Raw genomic sequence first — 16,171 nt, 5'->3', positions numbered from 1 at the left:
GAAGGAAGACCCCGGGAGACAGAAGAGGAGATACTCATAACCCCCTGGATATAGAAGAGGAGAATACATAACTTATACGTGTTGCACTTAAATTTTTGTTATATTATTTGTTATATTTAGCTTATTGTGAAGTTTGGCTAGAAGTAAGTTTATGTGTATGTTAAATTTATATTTATTGTTTATGGTTATTCCTAGAACTTTTAAGGAAGTAACGGTAGGAATTTGGATGTTGTTGCAGCTTATCTTGCATGTACAGTGGTGCTTTCTGCATATGTGGAGGTGTTGGCATTTGGATAGGGATAGCGATGTCCCTGAGTAGGAGCCTCAATTTCCTATATCGTTAAATAGGTTGTGTTAGCTGAAGTTTGTATTTGTTTTTGTTATGCGTGTTTACAGCGCAGAAGTTCATTGGTAACTAAGCTCAAAATATGTATGCTTGCTGCACGCAGGCAGCGTTAGAATGTGCGAACAGAGAGTGATCGCCAATCAGCAGCGCAAACACTCAAAAAGGAATTGACCGTTGCTCGCAGGCAACTTGATTGTTTGACTACACAAGTAATTGAGTGATTCTTACATACTTCGTTGTTGATTATATAAATTATTGCCCTATTGGTCATTGTCCAACATCTCATATTTCAACAACATTTCTGGGTAAACACAAGTGCCCAAAATGCTGACCAAAGGTCTGCATTCTTTCCGCTGTCAACGACCAGCTAAAGTGCGATCATCTGCACTTCTCCGCCGCGTGGCCGCTGACGACCACTGCTTCTCTGCCGACGCCTGCTGCGACGCTGCCGACGCCCACACTTGATTGCTAGGCACTTAGGGATATATTTAATCCATTTATAAAAAAAAAACTGTTGACCAGCCCGCAGAAGACCTTCTTTGGAGTGCTGACGTGGATCCCCAGTAGCACAAGGCAAAAAGGATGACCTTCACCCAGCCAGAAGGAGTGACCACAGCAATTTTATTGTAAGAGAAGAAAGAAATTTTTTTTTATAAAATTATATTTTATAAAATTTTTTTATTTTAAGATTTAAAAATTTAATACACTTGTACATTAACATTTCATCGACCCCAGAACGGGTTCGACAGTGCATTTAAAAAACAATACATTTTTTTATTTTTAATTTAATTACGGTTGTGAAAAATATAATTCAAGCTCGAATAGTTCGAACGATTTAAATTGCCAAGACCATAACACTCGTTACTTTTTTTCATTAAGTTTGTTTTGTGTAAGTGTTGTCCGAGTTAAAAGCCAACATGGCAAACCCCAATATTCTAATAAGACCACCGGTTCTCAGTTCAAATGAGAGACCGGTACCCTCAGAAAGACCAGATCAGAGTGTCGAACAGTTGACAGCATTAATTGGCCAAACGGTGGCCCAAGTTTTACCGGGACTGATAAAATAAATGAATAACGATACTCTTGACTTTACTGACGTGAGCGATCAGGTCGTCAAGCCCGAATACAGAAATAATTTAGTGGACTTTGACAGGGTGCCCGATATCGTAAAATCGATAAGGGGACCCAGCAGAATTCGGCTCTTGGAAAAATATCGTTGATAGAATCATGGAGACTTATACCCCATTTGTAGGTACTCCAAAATATTATGGTATACTTCATACCATAAGAAATAAAATTGTCGGAAGTGCCGACGTGGCACTCGAGTTTTACAGCATTCCGCTGGATTGGAATGCTATGTCAAGATGTCTCACTCTGCATTACGCAGGCAAACGAGACATAACTACATTAGAATACCAAATTTCAATTCTTGGAAGACTTCCACCAAGACTTTTATAAAAATCTCTCGCTTTTTTAAATAAGCTTAGCTGCATGCAAATGCATTTCGCTACAAAAATGTACAGAGATAAAGCTCTGGACACTTTTATTAGAGGCCTTCGAGGCCTGTTCGCCGCACCCCGACAAAATTATCAACAACAACAATGGCAACAATATAATGCCCGACCCCGTCCTTTCGCGGCCAAACCGCAACCTATACCAGAACCAATGTACGTGGACCGCAGTATGCAGACGATAAATGTCAATTATATAAACAGACCACATTTTGACGCCGGCAAACGACCAAGCGGTCAGATTATAGACATAAAAAAAGGCAAAGAAATTATAATATCCAAACAATGGGCATGGGACAGCCAAGTGTCAAAATAGCGGGGCCCCGTTCATGCATGACAGTCTATCAACGGTCGATGCAAGAATATGAAACCCAGAACGACAAAAATGACACCATGGACGAATATTGCAACGGACTGACGGACCACTTAAATGACGACGAGCAACAACAACAAGTGTTGCATTTTTTAGATTAGAAGACTCCTCACTGCCATACTTCGAATTTAGAGTGAGGAGTGGAAAGGTTCTAAAAGTGTTGATCGACACGGCCTCCAACAAAACCTATATTCAGCCAAAACTGGTGTCGAATGCAATACCAAATAACAAGCCTTTCATAGCTGCCACTCCGGGTGGCGATATAAAAATAACACACTACAAGAGAGCAGACCTTTTTGACTGGGAACTAAAGTTTTTCCTATTAAAAAAAGAAAACAAAAAGAAAAACTGAATCGGGTAGTAAATAATTATCCAGGTCTCTTCGCACACCCAAACCAAAAACTGACATTCACAATAAATGTAAAGGCAGCAATTCGAACCACATCGGATACACCTGTGTATTCGAAGTTTTATCAGTACCCCATGTCCCTAAAAGATGAGGCCAATAAACAAATAGTGGAGCTTTTGCGTGACGGAATAATTCGACCTTCAAGGTCACCCTACGATTCACCAGTGTGGATTGTGCAAAAAAAACTCGACTCCTCTGGTAAAAAAAAATACAGAGTCGTGATCGATTACCGAAAACTCAATATGGTAACAATGGCAGATAGGTACCCTATCCCCGATATTAACGAGGTTTTAGCCCAACTTGGTGACAACAAAGTTTTCTCGGTGCTCAACCTTAAAAGTGGGTTTCACCAGATCCCACTAAAAGACTCCGATATCGAAAAGACCGCCTTCTCCATAAATCATGGAAAATACGAGTTCGGTCTGAAAAACGCACCATCAATATTCCAACGCGCACTCGACGATATCCTTCATGAGCATATTGGCCAAATATTTTTCATCTATATCGACGATATCATCATCTTTAAGCAAAGATGATGGAACCCATTACAAAAACCTGGACATCATTTTCATGACCTTGAAACAAGCCAACATGAAATGTCAGTTGGACAAATGCGAGTTTATGAAGAGGAAGGTAGAATTCCTGGAATTCGTCGTATCCGACAAGGGCATAGAAACCAATCCAACCAAAGTATAGGCAATTTCAGACTTCCCAATTCCAAAAACTCTCAAAGAACTAAGATCATTCTTGGGATTTGCCGGACATTACAGGAGATTTATTCCCAACTATGCTAACTTGGCAAAACCACTTAGCTCGCTTTTGAGAGGGGAGGATGGACGAATTTCCAAGACATTATCGTCAAAAAAATCCGTCTTCCTTAATAACGAAGCAATGGAAGCCTTCAAGAAGTTGAAGAGCGGTTTGATTTCCCCAGACGTGATACTCCACTACCCAGATTTAAAAAAAGAATTTCACCTAACAACGGACGCTTCCAATTTCCCAGTGGGTGCTGTTGCAAATAAACTCGGTAGCCTCAACAATGCACAGCTCTGACAGTTCGAGGCATGGGTTGATACCTAGCGTTGAAGCCCCAATAAATGCATTTAAGAATCAAATTTTCCTTAGAAAATCCGAGTCAGAGAATTACTCATTTAGCATTCCATTCCCGACATTCCATAGGCATTTAGTGGATCGTAAATTGTTCACACCTGATAGCCTCTTGTCAGATTTGAAGAAATATCTTAACCCATTTGTGATTAACGAAATTTTCACATCTTTTTTTTCGCACGGGTCCCACGGCCACACCTCCCGCCCAACCGACCGAGGGGCGCGGCCGTGTATCGTACGGCTCGATTCGCGAGAAGATATAGAGACGCGATATAACAAAGAGAACAGGAACGAGGAAATGAATATAATGTAAAATTACTATATTAAATATTAGTGCTAGTAGGATCTAAATATGTAATAAAAAAGTTAAAATTGATTGCTTTAAGAGCGGCAGAAAGTCAAGATTACAGATAATAGGATAAAGTCTATTATAGTCAGAACATAAAACTCTGTAAGGGTCATGCAACTCATAGTTAGATCTACAATGATTTTAGATAAGGGGTATATAGTTTCTAGTGAATCTACTTGGAAACGAGAAGTTAAGCCGACTAATCAAGTCGGGACTCTCAACGTCCCCACGAATAAGCTTACAAATAAAGACTGTTCCAAGCATAGTTCTACGGTTAGCTAGGGACGGTAAATTAATTAAAAGTAGTCTACTGGAATAAGGAGGTAATACACGGTTTGCATCCCAATTTAAGCGCCGCAAGGCAAAAAGTAAGTTAGAGTGGACTGCGTATTGTGGAATCCAAACAGGTGATCCTTACTCGAGAATCGGACGGACTAACGAAATAAAGAAGGTTTTAGTCAAGTAAAGATAATCAAATTCCTTAGACCACCTTTTTATAAAACCAAGCACACCCCTGGCCTTATTGACAATAGACGAAATAATGGCCTTAATGGGGAAAATACAAATCTACCCCATCCATTTAAAGGTTTTCAAGATTAGATTCACTCAGAACTTGTTACCGAAGCCGAACAAGAGGAAGAAATACTTAAGACACACAACAGAGCACACAGAAATGCTGTGAGTAAATGAATAGTCGATACCAACTGCGCTTATCTCTTGAAATTATATTCTTTATTATTTCAACGATTCCTAGGAGCAGGGAAGGTCCCGCTCCATTCAAGATCAACTCGTAATTGATTTCATGATCTGCATACAAAGATTTCTTAGCCTAGGTCGGGGAGCAGCGCTGCGGGCGTACCCTGCAGCGTAGCGATGCTTATCTATGTTATCTTATCTATATTTATGCACGTGGGTGCTTTGTATTATGCATACACTTGGGCTTGACTGTATATGTACACATTGTAACGGAATGCTACAATGTGCTTGTATGTTAGGAATATATATATATAGGTACAGTGATAAACCGATATGTGTGCATACTACAACAATTTTGCATTCCATAATCGTTAAGAAGTGCCTCCACATACTGCGTGTGGCCAATTTCTCCCTCTCTCTCAATTTCCATGCCAAGAAAATGTTTAAGATCACCGCCGTCGACCACGTAAAACTTCTTGGAGATAAGCATGATCTCGTTTAGGTCATCTTTGTTGGAGCTCGGTATGATTAAGTTATCCACGTACACCACAATTAGGCCCAGATTGCCATCAACTTTGCTCGCGTACAAACAAGGTTCACTAGGACAAGGAGTGACACAAGTTTCCAATAGCACGGCATTCAGTCTCTCGTTCCATTCGCGTCCACTCTGTTTAAGGCCGTGATTTGTGGAGCCTCAGAACGCGTCTCGGAAACTGCTCATCTATGAAACCTCCAGGCTGCCTCATGTACACCACATCATGCAATTCGCTATTTAGGTAGGCTGAAGAAACGTTCATCTGGTGCATGAAAATGCCATGTTCAACTGCCGATGCGATCACCAATCTTATTGTCCAGTACCTGGCAACGGGAGAAAAAAGTTTCGAAATAATTAATACCCTGGCGCTGTGCGCACCCTTTGGCCACCAGTCTCGATTTGAAGCGTTCGAAGTGGCCATTCTTGTCTCGTTTTAACGCGAAAACTCATCTGCAACCAATAGTCTTCTCGCTTTTCGGTAGGCCGACCAGTGACCAAGTTTTGTTTGCTCGTAGGACATCCATCTCCTTCTGAACAGAAGCTTTCCATTTGTCGCGGTGATCACCGTTCATAGCTTCTTTAAAACTTCCAGGAACAGCAATGTCCTCAGTCGTCAGGACATTCAGCATCTGATATTCTTTGCGAGGTCGTCCTGGGAGACCTGTTCGCACTAACTTCGGTCGTCCAAGAGCTCTTTGTACTCCTTTTTCTTCAAGCTGTGCGTTTTTAGGATCCACGTCTTCTGGCTCTTCTTCAATACTTGATAGTTCGTCATCACCTGCCTCAGGCTCCACACTAGGAGGATTATTAGACAACTCACCAACCACAAGCGTAGATTTGTCAACCAATTTAAACTCTGTTTCACCAGGCAAGCCACTTCTGCCCAAGTCATCTTTGAAAACATGACGTCACGCGCTTCGATCATCTTCCTCTTCTCATGGAGTAGCCAACCAGTATATGCTCCTCACCCTTCGGAGCAAACTTCCTCTTATGTGTCCTGTTCAACACAATGGCTTTAGCACCAAAGACACGGAGGTGCCCAACGTATGGCTTTCTTCCTGTCCATACCTCAAAAGGGGTTAAACAAGGCAAAGTTGTTGTTTCTGCACGGTTCCTCAAGTAGGATGCTGTCTTGATCGCTTCAGCCCAAAAACTTTCATCAAGGCCAGCACACACTAACATGGTAAGGGCCATTTCCACCAATATTCCGTTTGCTCTCTCCGCTACACCATTTTGTTGGGGGGTGTGCGGCACTGTTAGCTGTCTTTTAATGCCATGACTGATATTATATTATTCAAACGAGTCACTGATGATTTGTAATCTTTAACTTTTTCAAGAACTTCATCTCGCGTTTTCAAAAAATACATCGTTACGTAAATGGATTTGTCATCTATAAAGGTCACAAAGTTACGAGCACCACCATTTGGTTTTCTATTAATGGGAATTTCTTTTGCGCGATTCTCACTGGCCTTTGGAAATTGCTTTACACTAGTTTTGCCTTTTGCACACGACTCATAGGAAATGATTTCGTTAAAATGTAACTTCATGTAACTTTATTAGGGCTTCTGAAATTTAGATGTCCGAATCTGTTATGGCATAATTGCGATGAATTTTTGTTTTGCACATTGTAACATTTATTCTTGGCATTCTCAAACAGAAACAAATTTTCACGTTTCTCTGTCCTTAGTATTACAGTTCCGTCATTCTCAATTACACTTGCGCCTGAGAATTTCACGCAAAAACCTTTTTCGACTGACATAAAATTATATTGAAGTTCCTGTACATAAAGAACATCAACCAGCTTTTTTTCGAATTCGGACCATTTCACAATCACTGTGCCTCGGCCCACGGACTCAATACAGTTAGTTCCCGCCAATAGAATACACTCTGTATGTTCTTTAAATTCCGAGAAAATTTCTCGCTCACAACACAAATGAGCAGTGGCTCTACTATCGAGACACCATATGCCTCGCGACATTTCACTCACACTTGAGCCATAACACACTACAGAATATGATTTTTGCTTCTTATTATTTTCAGTTTCCTTTTTCGAAAAATTTCTTTCTCTACGATTTGAATTAACGGTCCGACCGGCTTATGTATTTTTTTTTTAATGTTCCACGCTTCCCTTGCAGTCACACACGACTTAATGTGCATCATTTGGGACGGTTTAAGATGCAAAATTATCCTCGACAGAGCTTCGCGTCTTTAGTGTTTCATTTCGTAGACCCTGGCACTTCATCGGGTTCCTTCACACTACCACATACCACGTCCAATAAATCTGAAGCTATCAGAACACTACGCATGTACATTGACCAAATTTCATAAGCTTATCAATGTTGACCGTAATACTCATTTTGAATTTTCTTTTTTCGTAAAGACAAATTCACTCGAGTTACCGCACCAAACTCGTGTCTGGGCCCATAACCTATTATGCGCGTTTACAGCGCCGAAGTTTATTGGTAACTAAACTCAAATTATGTATGTTTGCTGCACGCAGGCAGCGTTAGAATATGCGAACAAAGGGTGATCGCTGATCAGCAGCGAAAACAATTTAAAAAGGAATTAACCGTTGATCGCAGGCAACTTGAGTGTTTGAGTACATTTCTTACATATTCTTGCATATTGTACATCGTTGTTCATCATATATATTCAACAGTGTTTTTATTGAAATTTATTATAAAAAAGAAGTCGTCGGCGTATGCATTAAATTTTATTTCTTAATGTAAGGAATAATGTAGGGTAATTTATTGAAAGCTATGTTGAATAGATATAAATATAAGCAATGTATGTGCGGGTTAGCTGAACCCAACTTCAGCACACTTTGAGCATTCAAAAAAAGAACCTCGAACAAAGCAGAAGCTCATCTATTCTTATAGAAACTAAACACAAATTACTTCAAATAAATTAACATTTTTACATGGCGACAGTGACAGTGTCCACAGTGTTTTAAGTGATGAGCGAATAATTACAGTCGATTTGATGGCGGAAGAGCCACAATTGTTGACGGCAGTGCCCACCAAACAAAGGGACTTACCAACGCTAGAAGAGGTCTCGGGAAAATCTGGCCGATGCACCCCGCCCACTCACAATAGCTGAGCACCGGGTAAGACTAGAGAAAAAGACAAATACAAAAAAACACAAAAGAAGTGGACAAGGAATTAAACTGCTACAGCAATGACGACTGGTCAAGGAGATGACCCACTTAGCTAAGGACGAGGCATCCCGAAAACGCTACAAAGAGCGTCTTGAAAGTATTGAAAAGGTGCGAAACAACGCAAACGGGCTGCATAAATGCCAATGCCCCAATTTGCCCAAATTTTAAGAAGATGACTAAAATAAATAATTAATTTTAATTTCTAAACCCAAGCCGATCCAGGAAACCGCTGCTTGAAAAACACTAATATCTTTATACTAACAATGCGGTTGGACAATTTTATTTATTTTTTTTTTTTGTAAACAAATATGTGAGCCAACCACATTTATTAACCAACTAATATTTCCACATCTCTAATACTGAGTATATATATGCTCAGCAAAAAACAAAATACTTATACTCCTTATAAAATACAAACGTTTTTTTTACTTTTATTTTTGATTTTAAAGAAGAAAATACTTTTCCCTTGTTTAAAGAAAAGCTAACAAATAGATAATCTCATTTTCTTGTAACGGTCCGATTCCTTGAATATATAAAACCACAAAATGGGATGGTTTAGCGATCCTAGCGAGGCAAAAAAAAACTGCCAACGTAGTGAATAATGCCAAAATAATAGATCACAGGGATGACATAAATTCGTTGCGAATCTTATTATTGATCATAACAATAATGTTACTGTAGTTTTACAATTTTTCACAATAAAATTATTAAAAGGCGATATATAAATACGGCAAACAATTTAGAACAATTAAAAAAAAAATAAAGCTGAATAAGAAACTCCAATTCAAGAATGGAATGGATTGCGCCATTTCACACTCATTTCGCTACAAGTTTGACAAATCATATAAATGCATAAATAAAGATGCAGTAATAAAAGCGGAAATGTTGAAAAACCATACAGAGACAGTAGTAGAAGAATACAATAATGTGGAACCTTAGTAAATAGCTATAAAAATAGATGCACACCTCAGCACTATAACAAGTGTCTAAGGGTAATAAGATCCCTAAACACAAAATTACCTAATATCGGAAAAAGAAGACATATTCTGATTAACGTACCAGAAAGTCTAAGTCAACTGGTGGGATTCGATCCGGACCAGTTCAAAGGACTAGACAAATCTATTCAATCAAGCGACGCTGAATCCGATAGTGATATTAAAACACTAGAAGGAAGTGATCGAATCGAATGAAAAGTTGTTTAGATGCTCTAGGTCTATTAGACACCCAAAAATGTACGCATTAGACGACAGCGATAAGCCTTATAAAAACCAAACTTAAAGGCCATGAATCTTACAAGTAATGAGCAGACAATTGCTGCAATCATTACCCAACTGTCAAGTGCAGTAAAGGGGAAAGCTTCCAAGCTTCTCAATCTACAACAAAAAAATAAAACGGCTAACCAATACACCCAAGAGGGTGTTGGTCTAAGCCAATCCCTTGCAAATAAATACAGCACTACAACAGCTGTAAAAGCCATGACACAAAATTGCTCCATTGATAAGGTAAAACTTATCATGCAAGCAGGCACACTCACAAACATGAAGATGCCATTTCCAAATTTGTAAACAGTTGCACAGAGATAACAGGTCAAAGTAGCACAGTACTCTATTATCGATGAGGTGCAAATAACAATAATAGAGGAGACCGAGGTTATAATCGTGGCAGAAGTAGCAACCACAACAATTACAACCGAGGCAGCAATTACAATAGTAACAATAATAACAACTATAATAACCGTGGAGGAAGACGGGGTCAAAACCATGGAAGAGGCTGAGGTAACTCCAACCAGGGCAACAATAACAACTATGTGAGAATGATGCAAATGCAAAATACGTCGGAAAACTTACAAAACCTTTTAGGAAACAATCAATAAATGCAAAAGTTCATTCCATCAAATATAGTCTTAATATATTCGTAAAAATAATAACAAAATAAAATAAACTAACATTCCTCATAGATACTGGTGCAGATATCTCACTTTTAATTAAACTATTAAAACAGACCACAGACCATTAACGTACCTATTTTCTATGACTTATCCCAGTTCTAAATAAACTCGCAAGCGGCTAGAGCTTGAAGAATACGACTTCCTTGTAGAATACCTAAAGGGAAAAGATAGTTTCGTAGAAGACGCGCTTTCTAAAATGTGTCTAAGCCCAACGTACACGAAGTCATTACAAATAATGACGTACGAAAAGTAGTGACTTTGCGAATAACCGAATCTATTTGTTTACTAAAACGAGGAAATAAAGCTATTGCAAGAATTGATGTTGACGATTTATATACCAATGGAATTCTACATTCAGGTCAGTTCTTCCAAAGGCTTGAAATGCAAGCCGGTGTGCTAAAAATCAGCCAACTCAAATTGGAACCCAGTGAAAAAATCTTTGAATCCATTTCAATAGATACTTTCAAAAATATGGGCAATAAGAAATTGAAATCATTAAGAGTAGCGCTACTCCAGCCGGTGACCATTATACAAAATGAAAAAGAGATACAATCAATACTGTCTACATATCATGACGATGCAATTCAAGGAGGTCATACAGGCATTACAAGAACGCTAGCGAAAATAAAAAGACACGTTTATTTTAAAAATATGACTCGTCATATAAAAAAGTACATACGTAGATGTCATAAATGCCAAAATGTCAAAAACAACGACACACACAAAGACCGCAATGACTTACACAGAGACCCCAACAAATGTTTTCGATATAGTGATAGTGGACACCGTTGGTCCACTACCGAAAACAGAATATGGCAATGAATACATCGTCCCACTAATATGTGATTTGACAAAATATCTGGTAGCCATACCTGTCGCTAACAAGAGCGCAAATACGGTCGCAAAGCTATATTCGAAAATTTTATACTAAAGTACGGTCCAATGAAGACGTTCATTTCGGACATGGGTACCGAGTATAAAAACAAGGTTATTGAAGATATGTGTAAATATATGAAGATTAAAAATCTTACATCCACCGCCATCCATATCATCACCAGACTTTAGGGACAATCGAACGAAGTCATAGAACATCAATGAATACATTCGTTCATACATTTATGCAGACAAAACTGATTGGGACGTTTGGATACAATATTTTACCTGTTGTTTTAACACAACACCATCAGTCATGCATGAATACTGCCCATACGACTAGTCTTTGGTAGTTTACCAAGACAGTTCGTAGATTTTAATAAAATAGATAGAGTAGGATCACTATATAATGTAGAAGATTACTCTTAAGTTAATTAAATTTCTGCCAAATTGATGGGCTGGGATTATATTGTGGGCTCTCAGATGTGATTCAGTCGGATTAGCAGGCATTTTTCGAATAGTTTCGATATACATGAGAGTAGACTTATTGGTCTTAGGATGAGGGAACTGTGTGGTCGTTACCAGGCTTTGGAATCATTGTAATGATCGATCTCTTCCATCGTTGTGGAAAGTAGCCGAGTTTTGTGATTAAAGAGCTGCGTTTTCCTCTTGTTTCAGAGCGTTGGTCAGCTTCCGTGTGGCTATTTTAGCTTTTATTTTGCAGATGGTGATCTGGAAGATTGCCATTCTCAACGTAAGCATCGTTTTGCGTGGGCGAGTTGCTCGATTTGTGCATTAGTCTTATTCGAATTAATTGTAATGTTTGTGATTTTAGGTGTTGCATTGCATTGGTTTAGCTCAATGTGTGAACTTATATATTTTTTATACCGGAGCCAGTTTGTTTTGTGGGAAGACTGGTTTTACGTTGTGGTGGTTTACCGGCTGAGATAAATTAGTACATGCGAGTGATCAGATGACAGATCTTGCAGACATTCAGCACTAACCAAACTGCTAGAAATGTGACTGCGAAGTCAATCAAGTCAGTTAGGTGAGTGTTGTCCTCCAGATGTATATTAATAGATGTGGCCTTAAGATGAATTTCAGCAAAATTTTGGAAAAGTGGTGATTCATACGGTTTCTAATTAGAATGCCGGTCCCACCGTGTGCTCCACCATCGGTGTGATTTGTACCATAGAAGTAATCCCTTATTTGAAAATTGTATTTGCTTGTAAGATGAGTTTCCGAAAGAAGCATTACATCGATATGCTCCACGTGTAGGAATTGAGCTAGTTCAGGTTTGCGAAACGCCTTTGGCGTTACACGTAGCTACTCTATGCTAGCCGTGCCTAATGACATGCATTTTGGCTACCCTCGCTCTTACGCCCATATCGCTAAATGTGGGAAAACCATGCTAAATTTATCTGTACGTAAACTCCCGGCACTTTTAACGCAGCAAATAGAGTCCAATAGCTTTCAAATTATCATTGTCTTCTTTTGCGTTGTTGTTTGCGTCCCTTTCTTCGATTTTGGCCTGTCAAAAGTACGCATTTTACTCATTTACTCAATACGCGTCGTCTATTTGCCGCTTACCGTTCTTTACTTGCCTTACGTGATTAATAGTTCTTCATTGATGTACATTTCTTTAGATCCACCTTCCAGGGAAGTTGTTCAATGCCTGGCTTTTTGTCCATATATTTCCCCTCGATAGTAAACCACAAAGCTCTGGCCCAGCTTTTAGTTTTTATACCGTAGCAAAGTTATTTCAGATAGTTTAGAATTTAAACAGGCAACATAGTCTTGAGACTTGACCAGGACCGTGCCGGCCTGGGCTACCAAGTGTACACGTAAGGACTCCCCAATCCCTTTCGAACCACCCCAAAAGCTTGTTGGCTTCTCCTTATTTAGCCTTCTGCTGTCTTAGCTTTGTAGGCTTCCTCGGAGCTGCAAGAAATCTTGTCGTTGACTTATTGTGAGCTCGTCGCAAAAGTGGCACAGTAATTGACCATTCCCGAGGACGTTATTTTTTTATTTTTTTTATTATAACTTATTTATTAAGGCATACGGGGAAATCTTGGAGCCCCTTTGTGTCCTTCTTTTCTATTAATTCAGACCATTTGGGCGCGCCGGCTAACTATATTTAACCTTTTCTAGTTTACAATAATTTAACTACAATTACATAACAAACACATATAACAAATTGGATTTAAGATAAGCGTCAGCTTCTGCTGACCCTTGTCAAGGGAGATCGGGAAATGAGATCCCTCGGTTGCCGTCTATTCAGCCTCCTTGGTGGGCGAGATCTGTTTAGATCGCTGGCCAGTCGATTTCTGTGGCGCTCCAACCTGTCATGGTATCTACTCGAGTGCTGGTTTATCTCGTCAAATACCGTTGCGAGTTTCAGGTCTCTGTGCGGGTGGTGTTTCGCACAAGCCACTCGCAACCGGTGATGAGTTTCGCAACCTTATTTGTATAGCTGTGATTTGATTTGGCTGTCGCATGCCAAGCCCCAGATTTGGCACCCATACATCCAGTTTGGTGCTAAGATCTGTTTGTAAATTGTCAGATTGTTGGATAGGGACTGCGCGAACAAAGTAGCCAGTAGTGCTTCGCCACCTTAGCATGTAGGCGCGTTCTGATGTCGGTCACATGCTTGACAAATGTGAGTCTGCGATCCAGAAGCACTCCAAGGTACTTTGCTGCGTTCGGCTGTGGTACGGGGGCTTCCTCGATGTAGACGGGCGGTGGCGTTCTCCGCTTTAAAGTACAGCAGACGTTGTAGGATATACTGCTATTAATGCCAATGTTCCAACGTCTTGCCCATTCCAAAAACCGATCTGCAAAGTCCTGGATACCATCGGCTGCGGCATGTCGTGGACAGGAGCAGGGAGCCGAGGACACTACGTTGTAGAACACGTTATTAATGTTAATAAAAGCTACTTGTTAAATATTTCTTCAACTGGTGGATTATAGAAGTCCGATTCGGGGTCCCGAATCGGCAGGTCCATTTGGAGCGCTTTGGACAGCTGATCGTGAGTCGCGTAAACATCCTGCGGACTGGCGAGGTTTAGTGGTTGGAATCGCTTAGAACTTTGAACAGCATACACTTCGACTTGTTCCAAATCAGTTCGGCACCGTGCACGTCGCATCACATTCGGTATAGGTGTTGGCAAGCCTGTCGTCGAACCAAGCTTATTTCTGATCTCGACCAATCCGCCTTGTAGCACACACTTTGCTCTGTTCCAATCCACTTTGTCCAGCGGGTGACGCGACCTCATCCATCCCCTTCTCAGCTATAAGAATCTCTCTAGTAGTCTTTTTTTAAATTGATAGCAGTGAAACTCTTACACTTCGTTCTCGAGCCAGTTGACTATGCTGCAAAAATGCTAATGACAGCAAGCGACAGTACATCACCCATTTACGCCCCAGCGTAACGATTTTCACGATGCTCGGCATCTTCACCTTTAAGTTGTCTATTCCCTTCACTACTATAGGAGGTGCCTTGAACTGCGCCTTGTTGGATTTTTTTCTGTCAGTCTCTGAAGAAACGCGTAACTTTCGCTTCATTGGGAGCTCAAGAAAACCGCAGCAGAAAATGATTCATCACCTGTGGCAGTTTCAGTTGTATAATTCATAATATATTAGGGTTCGTTGACGGCTTAGTATTTTGATTGGATTTCATATCACGCTTATCAGTAAGCACCGGATCGAATTGATCATATGATGGCTCCGGGCTTCTACCCGGAGTTCGAGCCAAATTTTCAAAAGTTCAATAGTTCCTAAGATCTCGACGTTCATAAGGACAGACGGACATGTATTACAACTTTTGTAAGGGGAAAAAACTTACCTATGCAGATAAATCTTTTTGAGCACTCAACAGCTTAACAGCTGATGTCATAAGAAGTTGATATGTCATTGTTTGTTCTTGCTCCTTTCGTCAGTTAGTCAGTTAGAGATATATAAATAAATACATTCATAATTTGCCATCCTTAATTCTGCTGTCATCTTGTGGGGAGACCTCTTTATTTTCCTAGCATTGTATTATTATTTTAAATGTTTATTGTATTATTTCGGTATCATAACTGATTAATTTAAATATGTTGATATTATTAAAATCGACCCAATATTTGTGATTTTCTACCTACCTACCTTGTTTGTAACTCCCATATGTATGCTACCATACCATAATACCATATAAATTTATTTTTCCAATAACAGATATGGTCAATTGTTTACCACAGTTGGTTAACCTTTGTCTTACTAATTTGGGCAAACATATTATGGATGATACCAAACCAACGGCGTTCAATGATGCGTTCCAGTCTTTTCGTGGTTTTTTATTCTCAAATTCTACTTTTGGCCCAATATATATACGGCATGAATTTATATGAAAGTGAGTTGCCAACAAAAGTTACGGTAAGCAAAATGAAAAAAACTAAGTTTATTTATGAAAGAACATATACGTAAATAGTATTCGCTATTATACTTATATACAATGTTTAATATAGTTTAAAAGAAGAGAAGAGAAGAGAAGAGAAGAGAAGAGAAGAGAAGAGAAGAGAAGAGAAGAGAAGAGAAGAGAAGAGAAGAGAAGAGAAGAGAAGAGAAGAGAAGAGAAGAGAAGAGAAGAGAAGAGAAGAGAAGAGAAGAGAAGAGAAGAGAAGAGAAGAGAAGAGAAGAGAAGAGAAGAGAAGAGAAGAGAAGAGAAGAGAAGAGAAGAGAAGAGAAGAGAAGAGAAGAGAAGAGAAGAGAAGAGAAGAGAAGAGAAGAGAAGAGAAGAGAAGAGAAGAGAAGAGAAGAGAAGAGAAGAGAAGAGAAGAGAAGAGAAGAGAAGAGAAGAGAAGAGAAGAGAAGAGAAGAGAAGAGAAGA

The 16,171-nt window shown here is 39.6% G+C and overlaps 1 protein-coding gene across 1 annotated transcript in view; it reads left to right on the top strand.

The window, feature by feature from the left end:
* Positions 1-16,171, top strand: part of Pzl (Piezo-like) — a gene marked incomplete at its 3' end in the record, with an annotated part of 709,421 nt that overhangs the window by 77,397 nt on the left and 615,853 nt on the right. Inside the window, 1 exon segment of the mRNA NM_001316564.1 lies at positions 15,520-15,717. Within this exon segment, the coding sequence (NP_001303493.1) occupies positions 15,520-15,717 (198 nt within the window).

The sequence above is a fragment of the Drosophila melanogaster genome, chromosome 3R, assembly GCF_000001215.4.
Source record: "Drosophila melanogaster chromosome 3R".
In the NCBI taxonomy this organism is placed as follows: Eukaryota; Metazoa; Arthropoda; class Insecta; order Diptera; family Drosophilidae; genus Drosophila; species Drosophila melanogaster.
This window is presented reverse-complemented; position numbering and strand designations above follow the sequence as displayed.